Source organism: Vulpes lagopus, chromosome 2 (assembly GCF_018345385.1).
Source record: "Vulpes lagopus strain Blue_001 chromosome 2, ASM1834538v1, whole genome shotgun sequence".
NCBI classification, from domain to species: Eukaryota; Metazoa; Chordata; class Mammalia; order Carnivora; family Canidae; genus Vulpes; species Vulpes lagopus.
In genome coordinates this window covers 51408713-51433067 of record NC_054825.1, presented here as the reverse complement: position 1 = coordinate 51433067, position 24355 = coordinate 51408713, and the positions used below count along the sequence as shown (strand labels likewise).

Below are 24355 nucleotides of genomic sequence, written 5' to 3'. Positions count from 1 at the left end.
GTCTTGGCAACTCTGCATGGGGCACCTCTGTCTCTCTTCTCTTTGTCACCTTGTGCCCATGATGACAGGGAGAGGAGGAGAGTGACTGGGGTCTAGGCCTCAGGGCTTCCCCAAGGAAGATGCCACCCATTCTCCCCTTAGAGTCACTGTGGCAAAAGGAGGGATGTGGAAGAAAGGATGAAGGCAGCAACCGGGGGCAGCAGTTGGAGAGAAGCTTCCAGCTAAGCAGGCCCTAACACCAGCCCCAGGCCCCTAAAGCAGTGGATATGCCCATCGCCCCCAATGTGGAGTTGAGGGGGCTGGGGTGCAGACAGGTGAGGTGTGTGCCAAGCTCCTACAGCCTGCAAGTGGCTGACATGACCCCAGATTGCTCCCCTGCAGATGTTGCTGCATTTTAGCCAGGCTGAGGTCCCTTTTAGTAAGAAAACATAAAAGGGAAGAAGATAGAAGAAGGAAGAAGTTGTCTAGAGAAGAAACAGAGGGTAGAAGACAGGAAGAAGGAGGGGGGGAGGAGGAGGATGGAGGAGGGAAAGAGGGAAACTGAGGCAGGACAGTTGGATGTCAAGCACCGAACAGCTGGAAAGCCACTATCTGAATTGCTAGCTCCTTTTCAGCCTCAGAATGGATTTTCCCAGAAATCACTCAGTCTGGTTCTCTTCAGATGTCTCAGGCACCAGGGCAAGAAACCCAAGCCAGGAGGCCCTCTTGACAGCTCCTCCCTCCCCCTGGAACATTCCTGCTCCCTGCCACCCAGCAGAACTGGGCAGAGTGAGCCCTGGCCGGTAAGCTCCTCCTGAAGGGCACTACCCCACCCTACTATATTTATGAAGTGACTGACTCCACAGCCCCAGAAAAAGAATCTGGAAATGAAATATTGACAAGCTAATCCATTTACATAATCAGCCTCTCTCTTTTTTTTTTTTTCCTACTCACAATTTAAACAACTTATTTATTTAGAGATCAAGCAATGACTGCTAATGAATTTTCCACAAAGCATGCTAATAACGGGGCCTGTGGAACAGAAGGGTAATCACAGCAGGAATTAGTTTTCTACTTAAACATCCTTCCTTTGCAACATATCAATCTAATGTGTCTGATATTGCCATTAACACCCAGATCCATTGCTCAATTAAATTACAAAATGAGCTGCAAAGCCCTCGTTACGTTTCATGTTTAATTTGCACTGGATTTTGCCTATCTGGGGAGGCCCGCATTATTACATCCACTCAACTTTAATATGCTTGCAATGATTTGGGGAGGGTTAATGCAGTTGTCACCTACAAAATTAATGGAGGCAATTTTCTAAAATATTAAACACTAGGCGGCCCGTTGAGGTGGGAAACCCAAATGCTACCTGGCCCTCCCACTGAACCCTCTCTAGTTGATGGGTGAAGCTTGCTCAGAGGGCCCCAAGGATTTGGGATTTCTCTCTGCCCCAGGATCATGCGCGGGCCCCAACAAGAAGAGGGATTAGGATTACTTTTCTGTTGGGTACATTTTGGCAGTGAAAACCGAGAGAGTCTGTGACATAAGGCCTACTGGTGCTGAGTCCATCCAGCTGGAAGTCTGGGCCTGCACCTTTCCAGCAACAAGTGAGCTTGATTACCTCTCATGTGTAAGTGGACTGAAACAAAGGGTCCTGTTCTGGTTCTGGGGTCTTTTGCCTCCTGACCCTACTTGCTCATCCTGAGCATTGCCTTATTAGGGGAGAGGATGGGGATAGAAAGCTGGGCTCAGTGCTTCAGCCCTCCCCACCCCCCTGCTAACCTACCCCAGAGACCCCATCTCTGACAGAAGTCAGGGAGGATCTCTGGATGCCATACCCCATGTTCTAAGGCTGGGAAGCCCATGGAGATGCACTCTAGCTCACAAAGACATCAGACCTGGCTCAAAAGACTTCAGGCTAGAGGCCAACAAACTTAGGCAAAAAAAAAAAAAGGAAAACTGCTTTTCTGACCATCATCAAAAATTTGGGGCTGACTCCAGTGACAGTTGGAGGAGCCCAATTATGTTGTCACAGCCAGAAGGATCAATTAGTTGACTCAGCCTAAATCCCTGCTTGCTGATGTTACCTGGGCAGGGGAAGCAGAGGGATGGCGAAAAAAATGTTCCTTTTGCTTCACTTTGTCTGGGCAGAGTAACAAAACCCAGGGCCAGAGATGAAACATGGATCCCACAGAAGCAGAGAAGGGGTGTGAGAGCCTCCACCCTACCGCTCCTCCCTCTGCTAGAAGACACATATGTAGTTGAGGCGTGGCCTGGGTCCTGTGGGCAAATGTCCTCTTCCAGCTCCGAATTCACTCATCTTCCACAGCACCTACCCTATCATCACAGCATCTTCCTGCAATGGCAAATGTGCACGTACAGTAATTCCTCAGTTACGTGTTTTGTGGGTTATCTGCTCTGCAAGGCTGGTCTGATTCCAGGACATGGGTGCCCTTGTTCAGCTGTCAGGCCACTCACCCTCGAGGAGGCAAACTGATGCCAATATCCTTTTGGTATAAACCAAATTCGGAATAAAAATGGAGTTCTAGAAGAAATCATGCAAAACATGTGAACTAGTTTACACTCCTAGCTTCTTTGGATTATTGGTGCCACTGCCTCCCTCCAGTGAGGCAGAAAGCAGAAAGGGTTGGAGGTGTTCACATTCCTCTCCTGGTAAGTCAGAGCAAGTCTAGGGCTTGGGTCACTAAGCAGGGGGAGGTGTGTGTGTGTGTGTGTAGTAGACCAAGGGCCAGGAAGGATGAGCTGATGAATCTTCCAGGCAGGAGGACTCTGAATACTCTCTGAGAAAGTAGGAAAGCTCACAGAGGAATGCTGTGGGGTACTGAACCTCAGCCACTCTCTGCAAGGCTGCTGGGAAAATGAGCAACACAAAGAGCAAGGACAGTAGTTGACAATTCTCTTACCTGTCCCCCATGTATCCAGCTGTGCAGTGGCATTGTCCAGTCACATGATCACATTGCCCTCCATGGTGGCAAGGACAGTCCTGGCTGCAGTTCTGGCCGAATGTCCCTGGTGGGCAAGGCTGGGCACACACTGCTCCCTGAAGCAGATGAGGGAAGACATAGGGGTAGGGCAATCCTGATGCCACTCTCTCCTAGAAGAGGCACAGCTAGTACAACCCCAGGGACCACCCCATTTCCTCAGTAGGACTTTCTCCTCAATTATAGAAGCATAAGAAGCTGGACATTGTGGTTCTAAAGTCCCACTTGAGAGATAGGGAGACTGAGGCCAATTGGCTCATCCAATTATTCAGCACACATCTATGAAGTGCCTACCGTATACCAGGCACTGTGTTAGACATTAGGGATACAAAAATATGAGGGAGGCTCAATTAGCGACCTCCCAGTTTACTGGGGAGAGAGGCAAGAAAAGCAGATAACTAAAGTACAATATGCTAAGTGCTCTCACACTGGCATACGGTAAAGTGCTGAGGAAAAAAAAAGAGACTGATTCTACATGATGGTCTGGAAACACACACTTCTTTCCCAAACCCTGTTAACATAAGAGCAAAGGGGGAAAGGTATGAGCCTACAAAGGCAAAAAGAATGGGAGCAGAGGTCATGCAGGACATGAGATGTCACATGCTGGAAGATAGTAACCTCAGAAAAGCTCAGGAATCAGAGATACCGGAGACTCTGAGGGTCAAAGTGCAGGTATGCTGAAAGTTTATAAAAGAGAGAACAAGACCCCAGACCTCTGCTCCCACTTCAAAGAGCCAGGTGACTTCCCCAGTCGGGCAGAAGCCTGGCAGTTGACTTTTGAAGAGGTTGGCTCATGTAGGCTTGGTCATAGGTATACCAAGCTACAGCTGAAGGGGTGCCATGAGAAATGAGGAGCCCATGCAACTCCACCTGCTCAGCAACTAGACTGCTGATTACAACTCTATTCCCACGGGCAGAATTTTGGAGGATTCTTTCCTGGGGGCACCAATAAACTCAAAGGGAAAGACCTATCGATAGCGATATTTAAGGGTCCTATCGGTCACAACAAGCCTGGCAACACCCTCTACCCATAGGCTTCCAACCAGCCTTCCTGAGGCTTGCTGTAAAGCATGAACAGGTGGTGAAGGGTCACCAGATATTTCAAATGAGGCTCTAACATGACAGATGAAGACCTAAGCAGGCAGACAAATACACAAAAGGAACACAGAGGTAATGGGAGCTATGCAGGGAGTAAAGAAAACATTTAAGAAGAGAATTATAAACTTCTATTATCATTAAAATGGATATCTGTAGGTAGTTATATGAAATCATTTAATCTATGGGAGTGGGGTGCTATAAAACGGGATAGCCTGAGAAAAGCAAAGAGTTTTTGAAATCTAAAAATAAGATGGCAGGAATTTAAAAAATTGCAATAGAAGAGTTGGAAGATGAAGAAATCTCCCACAGAGAAGAATAAGAAAGAAGGAGGAGGGGGAGGCACTAAGGAAGGAAATTGTGAGCAAAATATAATAAAACTAGATGATCAGTCCAGGAGGTCTGATAGCTGATTAAGAGAGAATTGCAGACAGTGGGACAGAAAAAGTGGAGGTATCTAAATTAAATGGGAAAAATAATACAAGAAAAATTTCCCAGAATGGAGGGATGGAAAGCACTGATCTCTGAATTGAAAAGGTCTATGAAAGTGAAAAACACCCACATTAAGGCGTGTCACTATAAAATTTATACTTCGATGGATAAATTCTCCTCAAAGCTTTTAGAAACTTACATTCAAAAGAACAGGAACCAGGGGATTCCTGGGTGGCTCAGCAGTTTAGTGTCTGCCTTCGGCCCAGGGTGTGATCCTGGAGTCCCAGGATTGAGTCCCACATCGGGCTCCCTGTATGGAGCCTGCTTCTCCCTCTGCCTGTGTCTCTGCCTCTCTTCTATGTCTCTCATGAATAAATACATAAATCTTAAAAAAAACAAAAACAAAAGAACAGGAACCAAAAGGTTCCTGATTTCTTAACTAGAAACCAGAAGATAATGGAGCAATGCCTTAGAAATTCGGAGGAAAATAATTTGCAACCTAGAATTCTATATCCAGCTAAACTAACATGTAAATAGGGATTCAACAAAGGCATTTTCACATTCAAATAGCCTCAAAAAATTAACTTTCCATGAACTTTCTCAGGAAGCTATTGGAGGATTCTTTTTTTTCATCCAACGGAATTATTCAAGAAAAAAGAAAGAAATGGGGACACCAAATGAGCAGAGAAGTGAAGGGAATTTCAGGATGCCAGTGAAAGGAAGTCCAAAATGACACGGGGTTAGCAGGAACTGAAGCACACAAAGCTCCAGTGTGGGAGTGCGGCCTCAGAAAAAAAACAGAAATGAAAAGCAAATTGAGAGATTGCTGATGTGTCTGACCTTATTGACAGGTTTCAAGTTCTGCCAGAGAGTTTTAGGGATAAATTAGTGATAATACAGAAGTGAGCATATTAATATAACCATTGATTTTGAATTCATTATGTCTTGATATTATGAAATCATTAATGTCATCAAAATGATTCAACCAACACTTAAAGTCCCACGTGAGAGGGTGGGGGAAAGATTGCATGTGTCTGTATCTGATTTGAATATTCATCTGTGGTAGGAAGTCAACAGATTCAACAAATGTCTATAATGGAAAAGTCGGGAAATGGCAGTGAAGTATGTGATGCAGAAATATGGAGGGAAATGCCAGAAGAATCACCCACAGGATGTGAACATACCTGCCTTCCTGGATGAGTAAGAGGACTATTTTCCCCTTCCTCCAATACTAGCCTTGTGAGAGTAGATAACTTTAAATATTATATCTATGAATCTTAGGTCTTTACTAAACAGACCTCTGAACCAGCTGCCCTTCCAGCCTCTCCCATACTAGAGATAGTCATTTCTCTTACAGAGAATGAGGATTCTCATGCAATTAATTAATCAATTAATTCAACATCCAGTTATTACACACCAATAATTGCCAACCCGGAGGAAGCAGTTTGCTTAGGAAAATGCTGCCAGACCCAAGTCATTTTTCAATATCATCCAGTTTACTGTAATGAATTAAGTGGGAGGCCTTTTAGCTCAGACTTCTCTTCCCTGCTTGTCAGAAGGTGAGGGGCTGAGATGGGGCAGGGGGAGAGGGCTTGCAGGGGCAGAGGCAGCGGCTGAGAACAGCAAGATGAGTGTGCGTGTGAGGAGAGGGGCAGGGAAGTCACAGAAGGGGGTGGGAGGGGTCCCCCACAGAGGCCTGCCTTCCTCACTGCACTGCACAAGCTTCTGAGACATGATGAGGGCTCCCTGAGGAGGCCAGTAGGGAAGCTTGGTGCACAGAGTACTTCCTTCCAACATTTCCCAAGGAAATCAGGCATCCTGGAGACTTTTTGGACAGGTGGGCAAGCACCTTAAGAAGCCTCTGCTCGACATTCCCCAACCGCAGGTACCCCAGGTGCCTGAATCCCTCCTCAGGCTGGAGCTCCTGGAGCCTGAAGTAGTTCCATACCTTGGAAGGGACAGCTGCCCAGTGTGGTTGATGGGACACTGGACTCAAAGTGAGCACTGGGGCTCAAGTCTCAGCGCTGCCTCCTCCCAGATGGCTGAGCTATGACAAGTCCTGCGATTGTTCTGAGCCTCAGTTTCCCCACCTATAAAACGGGAGTCAAAACTCCCAGTCTCCAATGTGGTTGTGGAGGTCAAGTGAGGTTGGAGATGTGAAGGAACCTAGTACAGTATCCTAAGGAGAAGGCCCTTAACCAATATTAATTCCACCCAAGTGAACACCTGGTGTTGCACCTACTAGGGGCCCAGCACCAGCAGAGCCTGGGAAGAGTGGGAAACCTTAACTGATAATGTTGCTGATTGGAGGAACAGGCTTGGGGGATGGATGGGGGAGACAGTGGGCAGTGAAGTGTTCACTTAAATAAGAGAAGGCTATGGCTTCTCTTCCGGTTTTTTGTTTTTTCTTTGGCTGTTATGAGCTGAATTGTGTCTACCCACATTCATATCATCTTAATGTTGCATTTGGAGATAGGGTCTTTATAGAGGTAATAAAGTGAAAATGAGGCCCCTGAAAGTGGGCCCTAATCTAATCTGATGGGTATCCTTATAAGAAGAGTCAATTAAGACACAGACACCCACAGAGGGAGTGGGTAGGATCTACAAGCTAAGGCGGGAGGCCTCAGAAGGATCCAATCCTGCCAACACCTTGATCTTGGACTTCTAGCCTCAAGAACTGTGGGCAAATACATTTCTGTTATTTAAGGTCCCCAGTCTCTGCTACTTTGTCACAACCACCTCAGCAGACTCACACACCTGCCCTCTGGTCAACTAAGGGCAGGTCTCCAACTGCAGTGGGTTCTTGGGCGGAGTGGCATCCAGAAGGTTGCATATGAGGGGAGGCAATAGTCCTGCTCCTCTGAGAAGTGGTTAGACCAAATGGTTTGTCAAAATCTGGAAATCAGCCACTCTTTAAGAGGACGGTGGCTAAATGGAGCATAAATAAGAGGCCTCAGGCAGGCCACACCAATTCCTCCAGAGAAGGGATGACCCAGCCTCTCCAACCATCTGAAGGCAATTCCAATGACCACCACTGTCCCAGGTAGCATGGATGCTCTCAGTGGTGACTAGTGGTTGGTGCGGATGCTGAGGAAATGGTCCAGGTACAGGCCAGAGCATGGGTCTCGACCAGCCATCCTTCCTGAACCTGAGCATTTGTGGTTTTACAGCCTCGGCTCCAAAGACCAATTGCTGGCTCTCTGGGACATGTTCCCAGCATGTCAGCCCCATCTCTCCTCAGGCCTGTTGCTTCCTCTATGTGGGTGTGGGTGTGTGTACACGCACATAAACACACTATATCCAGCTTCCACCTCAGACTAGGAACTCCTAACAGGAGCTGATCACATCTCCTCCTACTTCCCCTTCTGTCTGCAGTTCTCACTCTCATCCAACTACTCACACCTGGCTTCTCTCCTCTGAAAGGTGAAAGAAAAAGAGTAATAATTTCCCAGGCTCTTTGCAAAGGCCCCTCCTGGAAAGAGACAACGACAGCTAGGCAAGTGGAGTGTCCTACAGGTACACCTAGAGCCTGGTGGCCAGGAATCTCTGAGGAGGGGCCTGGAGGGCCAGGGGTGCTAGCAACTTTTCTCCAGCTCTGCTCAATGTCTCAGTTCTTTGGGGAGCTGCACTGTGTGAGTTAGCAATTGTATTCTTTAGATTTTGAGTATAGCCGAAGCCACCGGAGACCAGGGAGAAAGTGAGGTCTTGGAGGATGAGGAAGGCAGGACCCTTCTGCCCAGCACCCTCTTCCTGGCCCCAGCCCTTCCTTGGAGGGGTCTCAGGGACTGAGCCACAGTTTCACTCCACTGTGTCTCTGCATGCACAAGGGGTATTAATAATTCATACAAATCTGCAAGTTAAATGCTATGTCAAAAATAGAAATGCAATTGTCTACAATAAAATTAAAAACATAAAGTCCCCAAATTCAGAGGCTTCTATTGACAGAGCTTCTTGTCATCTGGAAGAAAAAAACCTCTCACTGTGCTGGGGAGAAAAAAAATCCTCCATGTGTTGGCCTCCATCAGTCTCTTTGGAGATGCCTTTACAGGTACAGGGCCTGGCCTGGGCCCATTCTCTTCCTACCTCACCTTGATCCAATCTCACTGCCTACAGCTAGGCCTCTGAGGACCCACTCCACGGGTGGTGGAATTCTGGAAGCCAGTTGGAGATAAGTGGGTCTTTTCAGAGAGTGGTTCAGGGTGAGAGAAATGGGCAGATGTGGGAGAGGCAGCAACAGCCTTTGTCCTCAGACACCAAGGGCTGCGGTTTGAGAGTCCGGAGTCAGGACACCCAGATTCTAGCCCACCTTCCTCTTCACCAGAAGTGTGGCCTTGGGCAGCTCACTCAGCCTCTCTGGGCCTCAGCTTCCTCGTCTGAGAAAGTAATGTATTAACGGACCAGTGGTGTTCAAACCTCTAAAAGCTGGGAGACCCTGTTTTTATGTGAAATCTTACCTAGAACCTCAATATAGAAAGTGGATCCAAATGGAGAAGAGCAGGTATGTGGGACCCAGAGTGCTAATTATTAAGCTCCTCATCCTCACCCCTAAGAAACCCTAGGGTCTGTGAAACACAGAAGGAAATCCTACAGTCTCGATCAATTACTTCCAAATGCAGACCTACAGACAGGCTTGGCTGCCTCAGAATCATCTAGGGAGCTTATTAAAAGATAGAGGTCCAGGCCCCAGAAGGTCCCTGGTGGGGTCTGGGAATCTGTACTTAAGCCCCCCGTCCTCAGAAACTCTGGTGTGCAGCCGGGTTTGGACACAACTGGACCATATCAACTCCTGGTCCTTTCCTGCTCTAAAAAATCCTGGCGAATCTGTGCCTGTGTCCGTGGGCCTGGTGGGCATCCCTCCTGCCTGCTGCCTGTGACCCCTGCGTTCACAGCCTCCCGAAATATCCTGCTCCTGCTCAGCAACCCTGTCCTCTCCAGCTTTGCCAAGTCTCAGGCCCCAAGGGAGACAGCTGGCTGTGTCACTGAGCTTCCCATGACACAGGGTGTGTTACTGGAGAGTCAGAGGCAGGAGAGAGCCCGGGAAAGTCAGTCTTAGTGACTCTCTGCTCCTGAGAAGCTGGGGTCTGTGGCAGGGGGAGAGGAGCGCTGAAAGAGCACGTGAGCTGAAAAGGAGGCTCATGGATAGGCTGTGGGATCCAGAGATGTAACACAAGCAATTATAAAGGACTTGAGGGTTTGCAAGGCACTTTGGACGTGCACTGCCTCATCTGAGCCTTTTGCCAAGCATGGCTGCTAGGAAGGCTAGGGCTTAGCTATTTAGCAGTTCTGCTTACAGATGGGGAAGCAGAGACCAGAGTAGCTGAGCACTTTTTTCAGGGTCAACATTGGACAGAGCACCTGAATTTCGACCCGAGAGGTTATAATTCCCATCCCCTTTGTCCATTGTAGTGGTTTCCAGACATAAGGCCTGGACAGGTTAAGGCTGCAACAGAATTGCCTGGAGCACATGTTAAAAATACAGATCTGGGCCCACAGAATCAGGATGTGTGTGTCAGAGATCAGGGGGTAGAGGCTGGGAATCTCAAGTTCTAGAACTGCATGGGATCCATGCTCTGCTATCTTCCCTTCACCTCCCACTGGCTGCCCTGTCCTTACACCACACTCTGTCCTGTCACATCCGGCCCAGAGCCCATGGCAGCTCAGGCAAGCACCTGCACCTGGGGACAGGGCTAATCTAGATTTCAACTCCTTTGAGCATGAGGGACCACAGGTACAGGGAGGTTAAGTAACTTGCCATCAGTTCACACAGTGCTTAGAGGCAGACGTGATTCAGAGTTGTGTCCATGGCAGCCCTGGCAGCGTCTAGGGATGCCCATGACCACGGACAGGAGGGAGGGTTTTCGGGATGGGAGAATTTAGCCTGGCAAGGTGTGTGAGCGAGGGATGCCCACACCTCTCACGGGGTCCCACCCAGGTCCTGAGGGCCCACCTACCGTCCAGCCTGGGGGGCAGGCACATTCTCCCGTGATGTGGTGGCAGGTGCCCCCATTCTGGCAGGGGCAGCGCAGCTCGCAGTGAGCCCCATGGCTCCCAGGCGGGCACAGCTCCTCACAGCTGCATGGAGAAGCAGAGGTGTTAGCCACGGCAGCATTTAGTCGGAGGGCCAGGGCTCCCCAGGAATTAGTGAGTTCACAGTCCGTTTGAACTGGGCCACTAGCTGAAATGCAGTCCTGCTTCCTGCCAGAAGGGGGAAACAGGGCTCGGATATAAGGAACTGGAATGTTGTGTGCTTGGCCAGTACCTGTGGGATGACTTTAAGTGCTCATAGTGTCAAGAAGAGTGTTCTGGGGAGGAAGCCTTCTGTGAGATGACGACATTTTACTTGGGTCCTGAGGGTGAAGTTAGTTTCACTGGGAGAAAGGAGGGAAGGGCATGGCAGGCAAAAGGAGCACCATGAGTAATGACACTGAGAAGGGATTATCAATCCAGCTTTTAAGGATCCATCTAGATTCTAAAAGATTTAGGGAGAGAGGATATCTGGAGCATGCCCCATTTCCAGGCTCTGGAAGGTTCTCAGTTACTGTAACAGGCTCATGTGCACTGCTGAGGTATGAGGGAGCATCTGCACAGGATCTTGGCCTTGGGCCTTAGGGCACTGGCCCTGGGCATGAGCGGGAACTGGCCAGGCAGGAAACATCGTCAGTCAAGGATGTGTCCCTGGCCAGTGTCCTTGGGTGCCCTCTCAGGACCTAGGGCTATTGGGAGGCCACTGAGCCTTCGACAGGATGGGAAGAACTTCAGTCTTGCCTCTGGCGGCGGGGGGGGGGGGGGGGGGGGCGGGTCTCAGTGAAGCAGTACACTCCTGGACACTGGAGTGAGGGGCTGTTTGGGGTCTGAGGGGAGAAGACAGATCGGAACAACAGGCAACAGTGAGTTCCCCGAATCTATACACGATACCTGCCCGGGGCCCTCGTCCACCTCTTTCTCAAATAGCCTGGAAGGATCAGGACCCAGGGGAGTAGCAACATTTGGGTTGTGATCAGAGGAGACTGCTAAGCTGAGCTCTGGGGCCCCGGGACAGGACGGGGGAGGAGTTTAAAGTGCTCCCCTGGCCCTGCTTGGTCTCAGGCTGCACCTGTCCCCCTGGGGCCTGGGTGGGGGGAGAGGCCTGGGCATGTAACCTGCGTAGGACCTGGAGTCCCAGCACCAGAGAGCTGGTGGCCAGGACGGGCTTGAACTCCCTTCTGTTCCCACCATCGCTCGGTTGGAGGGAGCCCCCCCACTCCACCCCCACCCCCTCACCCGCAGGTACTCACTAGACTCCGGTGTAGCCGGGCGCGCAGAGGCACTGGCCGGTGCGGGGGTCGCAGCTGGCCCCGTTGCGGCATTGGCACGGCAGCTGGCAGCCCTTGCCGTGGGTGCCGGGCGCGCACAGCTCCTCGCAGCGCCAGCCGCGGAAGCCAGGGGCGCACACGCAGGCCCCCGTGATGGGGTTGCACAGGGCTCCATTCTGGCACTGGCAGCGGTTGCTGCAGTGGGGGCCCCAGTGGTCGCTGTCACAGCCTGTAAGACAGGAGCCGGCCAGGGCTGAGGGAGGCCCCGAGGGACTCTCCGTAGGATGGAGGGCAGTGCTAAGGCCCCGACGGCCTTCCTCGCTGGGCACTGCTCTCCCCTGGCCAGGAGGCAGCAAGGGCCATTGCCCCCGCCGTTGCTTCACTTTCAGTTCAATTCCTTTACTTTCCAAGTAGCCAACCTCGGAAGGTGCAGGAAAAAGCAATGTTTCCCTGGGAGGGGGCAGACAGCTTTCAAGATCATCGTATGTAATTAAATGTTTCAAAGGGTGCTATCTGAGCCCGCTTTGCAGAAATGTCCACAGCTGTGAAAAGGGCCTGAATGGAGAGCCCCAGGTAGGTCATCCAGCCTACTGCCACCTCCCACTCGGACCCTCACCTGGTGCATACAAGACACACAACAAGATGTCCCCACACCATAGCCTCATTCACTTGAATCCTGGAGTATGACAGATGTGGAGTTCAAGCATGGACATGGATAGGCACAAAAAATGTTCCAGGAGGTGAGTGGAAAGATTGCTCCCAGCTAAGGAGATTAGGCAAGACTTCCCGAGGAGAGAGCATCTGAAATGGGCTGTCTCTCCCTTGTCTGCCTATCAGAGTGACCAACTGTCCTGGTTTCAGCACTAAAATCCCACATTCTGAGAAATCCCTCAGTCCTGGGCAAACTGGAATGGCTAGACATCCTACCTCCTGAAGACAAGGAGATGAGCAGTTGACCTTTGTGCTCCAGTGATTCTAGGGTTTAGACACCCAGAAAGGGAAGGAAGCAGGTGAGTGGGATTGGAGAAGGTGTCTCTGGGCAGGCTCAGTATGAACAAAGAGACAGTGGCACTTGAGGGCGAGGCAGGTACAAGAGCACAAGGTTCTAGTGAGGCCAGTGAATACCTGGGATCTTTGGGGACTAAGGCATTGATGGAGGAGTCACTCCATCAGCCCCACAAACTCCCCTGCATGTACCTCCCACTTGCTGATCAAGGTCAAGTAATCAATGTCATGGAGGCTGTCCCTCATCCTTTAGAAGAAGGAACCAGGGCAGCCTGGGTGGCTCAGTGGTTTAGCACTGCCTTCAGCTCAGGTTGTGATCCTGGAGTCCCAGGATCGAGTCCCACGTCGGGCTCCCTGCATGGAGCCTGCTTCTCCCTCTGCCTGTGTCTCTGCCTCTCTCTCTCTCTGTCTCTCATGAATAAATAAACAAAATCTTAAAAAAAAAAAAAAAAAAAAAGAAGATGGAACCAGCCTAAGCCCAAATCCCAACTACCCTATCCTGCTTTATTCCTTCTTTATCTGTGCCCCAAATAATCACATATACAAACTGAACTGCCAGATTATGAGTAAGTCTCACCCTGTATTTACTTCCTGGTACTACAGTGAGTGAGGCAAAATCAGGTCCAAGAGCCAAAGCATAAGAATGAAGCTGGAGACACCACACTTCCTGATTTCAAACTGTATTACAAAGCTAGTAATCAAAACAGTATGGTATTGGCATAAAAACAGACACAGAGGGCAGCCCATGTGGCTCAGCGGTTTAGTGCCGCCTTCAGCCTAGGGCGGGATCCTGGAGACCCGGAATCGAGTCCCACATCGGGCTCCCTGTATGGAGCCTGCTTCTCCCTCTGCCTGTGTCTCTGCCTCTCTTTCTCTCTGTGTCTCTCATGAATAAATAGAATCTTTAAAACAAACAAAACAAAACAAAAAAACCAGACACATAGATTGGTGAAACAGAATAGAGAGTCCACAAATAGACACATGCATATATGGTCAATTAATTTATGACAAAGGAGCCAAGACTATACAGTGGGGAAAGGACAATCTTATCAATAAATGGTGTGAGGAAAACTGACAGCCACTCACAAAAGAATGAAACTTCACCATGATCTTGCAGCATACACAAACATTAACTTGAAATGGAGCTAAAACTGAAGTTTAAGACCTGAAGCCATAAAACTAGAAGACAACATAGGTGGTGGACTCGTTGACATTGGTCTTATGATGATTTTTTGGAATCTGACAACAAAAGCAACAAGAGCAAAAATAAACAAGCGGGACCACACCAAACTAAAAAGCTTCTGCACAATCAAAGGAAACCATCAACAAAATGAAAAACCAGACTACTAAATAGAGAAAAATTTGGAAATCATGTATCTGACAAGGGGTTAATATTCAAAATATATAAAGAACTCCAACAACTCAACAGCAAAAAACCCCAACAATCTGATTAAAAACTGGGGAGAGCGTCTGAACAGACATTTTTATAAAGAAGACATACAGATGGCCAACAGGTCCATCTAAAGGTGCTCAACATCACTCATCATCAGGGAAATGCAAATCAAAACCACAATGAGATATCACCTCACACCTGTCAGAATGGCTAGTCTCAAAAGAAATAACAAGTGTTGGCAAAGATGTGGAGAAAAGGGAAACCTTCTGGATTATTGTAGGGAATGTAAATTAGTACAGCCGCTATGGAAAACAGTATGGAGGCTCCTCAAACAATTAAAAATAGAACTATCATACGATCGAATAATTCCACCCCTGGGTATTTATCCAAAGCAAATGAAAACACTAACTCTAAAAGATATCTGCACCCCCATGTTCACTGCAGCATTGTTTACAATAGCCAAGACGTGGAAGCAACTTCAGTGTACACTGATGGATGAATGGATAAAGAAGATGTGGTATATATATATATATATATATATATATATATATATATATATATATATAAAGGAATATTATTCAGCCACAAAAAGAAGGAAATCCTGACATTTGTGACAACATGGATAGACTTTGAGGGCATTATGCTAAGTGAAATAAGTCAGACAAAGACAAATACCATATACCATATGATTTCTCTTACGTGGAATCTAAAAAAACAAATAGACAAAACCAGACTCATAGATGCAATGAACAGATGGTGGTTACCAGAGGTGGGGCATAGGGAGTGGGCAAAATGGGTAAAGGTGGTCAAAAGGCACTAAGCTCTAGTTATAAAATAAATAAGTCCTGGTGACTCTAGCTAATAATGCTGTATAATTAATAATAGGGGCTCTTGGGTGGCTTAGTCGGTTAAATGTCTGCCTTCGACTCAGGTCATGAGGTTCCTGGCTGCCTGTAGAAAGTCAGCGCCCCAAGTCAGGTCCTCTAGGAAGACCATGGGGTCCTGGGATGGGGCTTCCTGCTCAGCAGGGAGTCTGCTTCTCCCTCTCCCTCTGCTCTTCCTCTCTACTCATGCACATGCACCCTCTAATAAATAAAATCTTAAAAAAATAATGCTCTATAATTAATAATATGTGAAAGTTGCTAAGAGCAGATCTTAAAGTTTCTCATCACAAGGGAAAAATGTGCAACTATGTATGGTGACAGATATTAGCTAGACTTGTGATCATCTCACAATATATGCAAATGTGGAATCATTATGTTATATATCTGAAACTAATATATCAATTATAGCTCAATAAAAAAAAATCAAGTCCAGTTATACTTTACAACCTCCACTCACACTGGAAGAGGTTCACAGGACTGTGACCAAGCACCCAGCAGTTGGGTCTCTCACCTCACCCCTTCTCTGGGACATATATCAGCAGTGGGAAGACTAGCCCAATTACCTACTCTACATTTCTCTCTTTCTGTTGCCAAGCACACATAGTAGAATTCCCATAAATTTTATGTACATATGATGTGACTCCATCGTAATGATAATGACAGCCACATTTTAAATGCTCACTTGTGACATTTAAAACCCTGTAAGTTAGGTTTTATTACTCTCCATTTTACAGATGGGGAAATAAAGGGTCAGAGGGGTTAAGTGATGTCCCGAGGTTATAGTCAAGGGTGGGCTCAGGTCTGGCTCCAGCAATCTCCACTGTTGGTAAAGGGCACACTTTCTGAATGATGATCCTGAGGACAGAAACTGAGGTGTGATTGGGCATAAGGTGGCACCTGTAAAGCACATGTGCAGAGACACCACATAGGCTAGCCATTTCCTCTGTGTTCATCATGGAACAATCCCAGGGTCCAGAATAAGGGATTCCCTTCATTGTTAGGGCTGTGGTTACTGCCCTCACACCTTGACTCTGAAGGAAACTGTCAGAGTCCAGAGCCAGTTTGCTCTTGGCGCATCCTAGGGCATACTTACACTTTGCTTATCAGAGGTGACCTCCATTCTCTCTAGCACAGCCCAAACCCCAAACTGTAGAGTGCACGGTCTACTGGGGATGGAGATGCTAAAGCAGCATTTAAGGTATACTGCAGAAATGCTACAGTAGGGGTTGCTCAGGACAATATAGAAGGGCATGGGTGGGTCTGAATCCAGACTGGGGGGTTAGGGAATATGTTCTCAAAGAAAAGACCCGAAACGGGGGTGAGAGGGTGAGCATGGGGAATGGTTCTAAGCAGAGTAACTGATCTATGTAAAAGCCTGGAGTTGGAGAAAAGCATGATATGAGAGAAAATTTAAAAAGGTATGTGTGTCTGGAGTATAGACTTTTAAGGTCAGCTTCCTGGGCAGGTCCCAGGTCCAAGGGCTTTGTGAGCTGTGTTTGGGGCGCTGACTTTTTACAGGGGCAGCCAGGAAGCTCTGGAAGCGTTCCCAGCCAGGCACAGACAGGATTAGGTGGAGCCATAGAAAGACTGCTCTGCTGAGAATAGCTGTGTGGGCAGGAGACATGGAGCGACAGCGGGGTCAGGGGGACCGGCTGTTTTAGCAGAAAAGAGATGGCAGTGGGCTTGACTAAGGAAGCAGCATGGGGAACACAGAGAAGGGGAAGTTTCCAGCTGTATTTGTGGGGTATAGGCAGCAAGGACTGGGTGACCAATGGGATGCTGGGGAAAGAAAGAGGAGGGAGGAAGGATGTCAGCCTGGCTCAGGTTTGGGCCACTGGGTGGATATTGGTGCCACTAAACCTATCTTTTTAGGGGGAACCCAAGGGGAAGAGCAGTGACGTTGGAGAAAAGAGAATGATATTAATTTTGGTCAACGAGTCTAAGGTGCCTAAGGGACATCCAAGGAGGCATTCAATGCCTTCCCTTACCACTGAGTGCTGCACTAGCACCCAGGTGCTTTCCATCTTCTACTTGCCCATTCAACAAACATTGGCCCAACACCAACTCATGCCAGAAAGTGACCTGCGCTCTTGGATCGTACAGCCTAGTGGGAACAGAGACGCTGGAACAGCATAAGTGGCACGTGGTGAAATGCAGTAATAGGGATGTTTCAGGAGTGTCAGAGAAGCACATGTAAACACAATCCCATGAAGCCTGACAATCTGGGTTCTCAGGGTGAGTGGCATGTACACACACACACGTGTAAATTTGTGTCCATGTGTCTGCAGGTTTCATGGCATTCCTAAAAATACATAGAAAGCACTTCATATCACTGTTGGAAACCATGGAAACAAACAGAAAACATTTGTAGACTAAAAAAAGCAAAGCATTTGCTATATTAACAGAACCATTAATAAAGGGGCAAAAAGCCCCACAAATCCAAGCTGACAGGAAGAGGTTACATTCAATTTAGAATATTCTGATTAGGGAAGCAGGGAAGTGTGTAATCTGTTCCACATAAATTTCCCCTCAGAGTGATTAAATGGAAGAAAAAAAAATGTCCGGGTTCACAGGGATAAGCTTCAGTTATCTAGAAAATCCACTTAAAAACACCTCATTCCCCAACAATGACAGAGAAATGAGGCAGAGCTGTGGCGAGTCAATTATCTTTTCCTGTTGAAGGTGAATAAGAACTACGGTCATTAAAATTACAACAGGACTTTGCATTCTTTCACAGATATTCACAAACTCTTTCCAATTTGGCCTTGGAATGACACCCCTTCGCACAATTTTTGTCTGTCACAGACGTTCCTAATTATTTTTGGTTCTGGCTGGTGTTTTAGATGGTTGTATCTTCTCTGGGCAGCTCGTGTGCGGCCTGGCTGGTTCCTTTGAGCTTTTCCCAGTCTGCACCTCTCCACGCTGGCCTCTTCTAGACTTTGGGGTCCAGGGATAATGTGTTCCTGGTTCATTTAATTCTCACCACAACTCATTTGCAAGGAGTGCGATTATGATCTCTGTTTTTGTTGATCAGGAACTGGAGGCCCAGGGAGGTTATGTAACTTGTCCCAAGTCACACAGCTGGGGAGTGACTGGGCATTTGAGCTCCTAACCACTGCTGTCCTACTGAATGTGGTCTGGTGTTGACAGAAGAGGGGACAGCCAGCCTGGGCTTAAACAGCCACCTTGGATAATTCACAAAGAGATGAGAAACTGGAGGCTCATTTCTCATATATACTTTTCTTAGTCTTTTGGTGATTATGTATTTTTAAAAGATTTTATTTATTTATGTGAGATAGAGCGCACGCACGTGTGAGAGAGAGCACAAGCAGAGGGAAGAGGAAGAAGCAGGCTCCCCACCGAGCAGGGAGCCCAATGAGAGAGTCAACCCCAGGACCTTGGGATCACGACCCGAGCCAAAGGCAGACGCTTAGTGGACTGAGCCCCCAAGTGCCCCTTCACATGTACTTTTATATAAGGATTGGTGAATGTGTGAATGGTGATTTTAGGTCCCAGCTTTTCAATGGCTGGCCCTAATTTTCCTAATTTTATTCTCTCAAGATTATTTATTTAGACCTTTTTCTATTGTGTAAAATATATATAATATACCTTGTGCCATTTTATTCATTTCTAAGCATATGCTTCAGTGGCATTAATTGCATTCACAGTATTGTATAATTGCCACTACTATTTCTCAGACTTTTCCATCCCCTTCAAACAGAAGCTCTGTACCTACGGAGTAACAGCTCCCTGTTGCCTCCTCTCTCCAGCCTCTGGTTGCCTCCTATCTCTCCTTTCTGTCTCTATGACTTTGCCTATTCTGGATATTTTATATTTGGAACCATATATTAGTCTTTTGTGGCTGGTGTATTTTACTTTGCATAACGTTTCAAGGTTCATCTGTGTTGTAGCATGTGGCACAAGCTCCTTCTTTTATAAGGCTCCATGGTATTATTTTATTGTATAAATATGCCTCATTTCACTTATCCGTATCTCTGTCAACGGACACTTGGCTTGTTTCCACTTTTTGGCTATTGTGAATAATGTTGTCATAAACACTGGTGTGCAATATTTTTTTTGAGTCCCTAAAGATCATTTATTAAAGGTGCAACTATGTTTTCATGCCTTCATTGACTTTCTCTGTTTGGAACAATAACTCAGCTCACCATTATTTTTTTGCCATCACTGCTATATAAGCAGGTCTAGGTGGCTTGCGTCCAGTCTCTTCCATTAGCCTTGGAGATTCCATGGGTTGCAGTGGGGGGAGCTGGGATATGACCTTGTTTGTAGCAGCTCTGTCCCCCACATACACAGTCTCCCCCAGAGTCCAGCCCAGAGCTGGGCACGGGAAGAGCCGTCAGCCATCTGACAAGGGTGCCTGGCCAGGGCTTTTCCAGAGACCAAAGAACCTTCTCTCTGCTGCTTGTGAGGATTCACTTCCTCAGATGGTTGTTCTTGGCCTGGCTACACATTAGCATCACCCTGGAAGGTTTAAAAAATATAACACTTGTGCCTGGCCTTCACTCCTAGACATTCTGATTTAATTTTTCCAGGGCGGTGGGAGCCCAAGCATAGGTCCTATTTTAAAAAGTACAGCGGGCAAGAGCTACCATCCTGGTGACCTGCATTCTCACTGGTCCTCTCAGATGGGCAGGAGGATGCTGGGCTTGAGGTGGGATGGGAGAGATGCATGGTTCTTCCCATTCCACAGGTGGGAGTCCTGAGAACTCAGGATGGAAGCAAACTGGCCGCTGAAGTGAAGGTCAAGTGTTAGAAATGAATCCGATACCCACTGAGCTGCCCTGGTTTGTACTAGAGCCTGGGCCAAGGCCTCCCTACCCGCCCTTAGCCATGGACAGACAGGCTTGATACAGTCAGAGCACCTCCCAGCAATGGCCCCCACACCCCCACCCACCCTGAGAAGATGTAGGGGGAGCTAACACGTCATGGGGGTGAGTGCTCCTGAGTTTACAAAGCAGCGGGCACAGAGGCAGAGATGGAGCCGCAGTAGCCTGAAACCATTCCAGCTGATAAATAAAGTGACTTCCCAGTGAGGGAGGCCATTTGTCAACTGACTTGCCCTAATAAAAGCACAGACAAATTCTTGGAGTCTGAGCACCTCTGCTCTTTTCAGGCTCCAGCTGCAATTCTGAGGGCACATCGGGGCTGAATCACAGCCAGCGCGGTGCAATCTTGGGTAACCCCCTCCCCTCCCTGGGCCTGTTTTCTCATCAGTAAAATGATAGATTTGGACCAGTGGTTTTTGCTTGGAGTAGGTCACCCTCCCCAAGAGAGCATCTGAAATGGGGGCAGGGGGAATTAGGTTGTCACAAATGATCGGGGACTGTCCTGCACGAGGAAGAGCTTATGCTCTCCAGTGCCAGTGGTGTTCTCATTAGAGACACCAGTAGGTAAATCCTGGGGTCTCTTCCAGCTTTGATACTATGTGATTCCACGCTGATGCTAAATGTCCCCACTTGAGCAACAGGCCAGTGAGGGGACAGGGGTGAGAGGTGTGTTTGTCCTTGTGTAGAGAAGAAAAATTCGAGGTGGTTACCCGGGCTCTGAGCTGAGCCATCGCTCAGCTCCCTATCCTTCCACCACTTAGATTGTTGGAATTAAATATTAATAGACCAAGGTGCCATAGATTAAAACCCAAATCTCCCGACGCAGTCCCTAAGCCAGAAGATGCTGACAGCACAGGATTATAATGATGTATCATTAGCTCTTAGTGATCTATTTATTACACTTGTTACTTACTCTGTTATTTAACCGCATTATCTATATCTCCCCTAAGCCTCTGAGGAGAGGCAGGATTCGCAGTGGCTGCCCCGGATGGAGAGTGCACCTCCAGGCCTGCTTGTTTCCCAGGGCGCAGGGGTGGAGGGAGAAACACACAGGCACAGGAAACCCCCTCCCCCTGTGCTACTGTGGGTCGGCTGCATCCTCACCTGGGTTATTGCACCCATTCCTCTTCTAACTCTGTGCCACCTATTCATTCCCTGCCTTATCCCAAAGAGGATTTGTGGCAAACCATGTCAGTTGGGATTATTACCCCATTTTCCAACTGAGATAACTGAGGTTCAGAAACTTTAAATAACTAAACTGAGGCTTATCAATTTGGGCATGAGCAATATTCTGAGCCAGAGAATTCTTTGTTGTGGGGGCCGTCCTACGGAGGATGTTTAGCAGCACCCCTGGCTTCCAACCTCTGAATGCCAGTAGCAAATCCTCCTCCGCAATTGTGGCAACCAAAAATGTCTCCAGGTATGGCCAAATGTCCCCTTGAGGACAAAATTATCCCTGATGACAAAAGGCAGAGTTGAGAGTCTTAGCCTGCCTTTCTTACTGCTAGGCTTTGGAGGTCATCTCCAAGCACACGGTACAGGTTAGGAAACTCTGGGCCCGAGAGACTGAGTGCCTTGCCTGTGGCCACACAGCTAATGCAGTGAACAGCTAAAATGGAAACCAGCTGGCCATGTTGATCTAGGGCTCTTTGCATCCCTCCTTATTAGCTTCTAGAAGATGAGTGAGGTTCATTTATTGCTTGTCAAACAATCATTGAGCACCTACTATGTTCTAGATGCTGAGAAGCCCACAGTTAGTCTGAGAAACAGCCAAGCAAATGGCAAACGTGGACCCGTCAGAACATGAGTGACTGGCGGATGCTGGGCGAACCTTGCTGGGGCAGCCTCACCTAGGGAGGGAGCTCCACTGTCAGGGCAGGAATGAGGAGACCCAGGAGGGTCTTGAAATAGTGGGGCAGGGGGAAGGCATGAAGCCAGCAGGTACATTAAAATGCCCTGAGCAAAGGTGGTCACTTTAGCTCATTACCTTCCTCAGCTCCATCACAGTGGCTTGACCACAGTTTCAGGAAACCAAGTCTACTTTAACCTGATGTCATCAAACCATCAAAATATCACAAGGGAGTCGAGAGATCCAGTAACTCCATTCTCTTGGGGCCCTGCATCTTGCTGTAGAAAGATGCATCTGGAAGCCCATGTTGGCCCCAGCTTCAGGATATCGCCAAGTCTGCCTGGCATTCCACCATGAAGACTCCAGTCCTCAGGGTGTGCTGGGATCTCCTACTGAAATGCACATGGCCCACGTATGTGTAAGGGGTGTGTGTGTGTCACAACACGAGGCAATATCAGCTATTAATACCCCAGTTATCTGTTAATATCTGAGAGGCAACTAGCAGACCTGGGAGCCACATTAGGAAAGGTGTGTGTATGTGTATGTGTGTGTGTGTGTGTGTGTGTGTGTGTGTGTGAATCTACTTTTGGGAAGAGGAAATGAGAAGGTACAAAGGTCAAATTTCTCAACTTTGCATGGACTTCTCTGGTCATAAAATGCCACAATATTGCACGGACAGCTGATGGAAAAGAAAACGAGGTATTAGGTGCTGTGTAGAACCTAATTCGTTCAATTCAAGCCACAATGCCTGAGGGTAGCTAGAATTATCCCCATTTTACAGAGGGAGGAACCAAGTTAGGTGTGGTTAGGTGACTAGCACATGACATGACAGCTGGAGTGACCTCCGGCCTGTTTCTTGAATGGGGACATTTAACACCAATGCCTTGAACAGCAGAGTATCGGGTGCGAAGTGTGGCGGAGCTGGAACTCTGGGGTTCATTTACGCCTGTGCTCTCCTTGTCCAGGAGAGGATCTTGAGACTGAGAGAGGGCAGGGAGCAGTCCAGGCCGCCAGCGAGAGGCCAGAGAGGGTGAGACTCGGGACCCATGTGCGGTTTCTAGGCCACGCTGAGCAGACAGGCTGGTGCACAATCCATGGGCTCCTGACACTCTCAGTCCCTTCCTTTCCAGAGCCCAGGTCAGAATGCATGCCCCGCCCCACTCCTCTTCTCCAGCCTGTACCCCTCTTTGGGATAAATATACCTCGGTGACCCCAGCACTTCTGGCTCATACATTTCTGTGATAGGGTCAGTGAGGCCCAGGGTGAGAGGTAAGCTGGGGACTGTCCCCAAATGGATCCAGGGGCGACCAGAGCTGGTCTGATCTCAGCTGTGCTTATAACCTCCCCCCACCTCCACAGGCTTTTAATGAGGCCCAGCTCCTGGCTGCCTGGCTCCCTCTGATCTGCCTGCATCACTGCCTTTGAAGCTTCCCAGCCCCAAAGACCATTTATCTCCACAATTTGCCTAGAAAGCCTCATAAATCATGTCTGTGCACAAAGGAATTACCTCTTTGGAAGAGCTTTCAAAGGCAGCCAGCAAAGACACCACAGACCTGCTGGGGGACCACTGCTTTGGCCCCGCACCCTCCCCAGCATGCCCCCCCCCGCCCCGCCCAACCTCGCTTTCAAAGCTCCTGAGCAAACTCTATGCTGGGGATATGGGAGGGGGGCTGTTGGGCATCAAAGGGAATCTGGTGAAGCTCCAAACTGTGGGATGGGAGCCCCAGATGTAAGCTCTGAAGGAAATGAACTCACAGTTGGAACGGGAAAGGATGCAGGAAAGTCATGGGGGCCAGGCTGCTTTCCTATAAGGAGCGAACTCATTGCACCACCTTGCCTACCATTTCCTCATCATTCTACTTTCTCCAAACAGTGAAGTCTGGCCTGGTAGAAAGAGCCTCTCCCTGGCTGTCATGGCCCTGGGCAAGGTACCACCCTTCTAGGCCTCAGCATCTCCCTTGGCAAAGAGACAGGATTAGTCTAGATGGGTGGGTGTCAAGCTGTGACCCATGGAGTCCAAAGGGGTCCTGTGTGTAGGGTAGGGGCTGGGGCCATGCCAGCAGCTTCAGAGCTGCTGTGTGCTTTGCAGGGCTTTCACATAAAGACAGAAGATGAAGCAGCTCCAGGTTGGCATGGGGAGGCAAAAACACAATTTCTAAGATCCTTTTGGCCCTTTAAAGTCTGTGTTTAATTCCCCTTATAGTCAGAAAGTTATGCCACAGGTCTGAGACATTTCTTGCTGCAATGTAAAGCGATTTCTTTTCCCTCACCTGCTCACTCATTGAGCAGCCTCTTCAGAGCCAGGTACCACCATGGACCCTCATGCCAAAGCAGCCCAAGTGTTGTTCAAGGTCTCTGTCCTTGAGGAACTTCCTGTCTGGCACTGTGGCCAGATCCCCACAGGGAATATGCAGGAAGCAAAAAGAGAAGAAGTAAAGGCTGTGCAGAGGCCTGGCTCCCCTGTGGGCCTGTAAAACACTTTTGAACTAAGGCCTCGTACACCTGTCGCCCTATTCATAATGGAAACGGGGGTCTTTCTCCTCAGGTAGGAAGGGAGAGAGGGGGAGGTGG

General features: G+C 48.4%; 1 protein-coding gene across 6 annotated transcripts in view; it reads right to left on the bottom strand.

Moving 5' to 3' along the window:
- The window catches only part of MEGF11 (multiple EGF like domains 11), a 219155-nt gene that overhangs the window by 62711 nt on the left and 132089 nt on the right, over positions 1–24355 (bottom strand). For all 6 annotated transcript variants that reach the window (XM_041744100.1, XM_041744104.1, XM_041744101.1 and 3 more), the window contains exons 5-7: positions 11789–12035; positions 10466–10586; positions 2910–3046 (exon numbers count right to left, since the gene is read on the bottom strand). In XM_041744100.1, coding sequence (XP_041600034.1) covers positions 2910–3046; positions 10466–10586; positions 11789–12035 — 505 coding nt within the window. The remainder of the gene's footprint in view (positions 1–2909; positions 3047–10465; positions 10587–11788; positions 12036–24355) is intronic.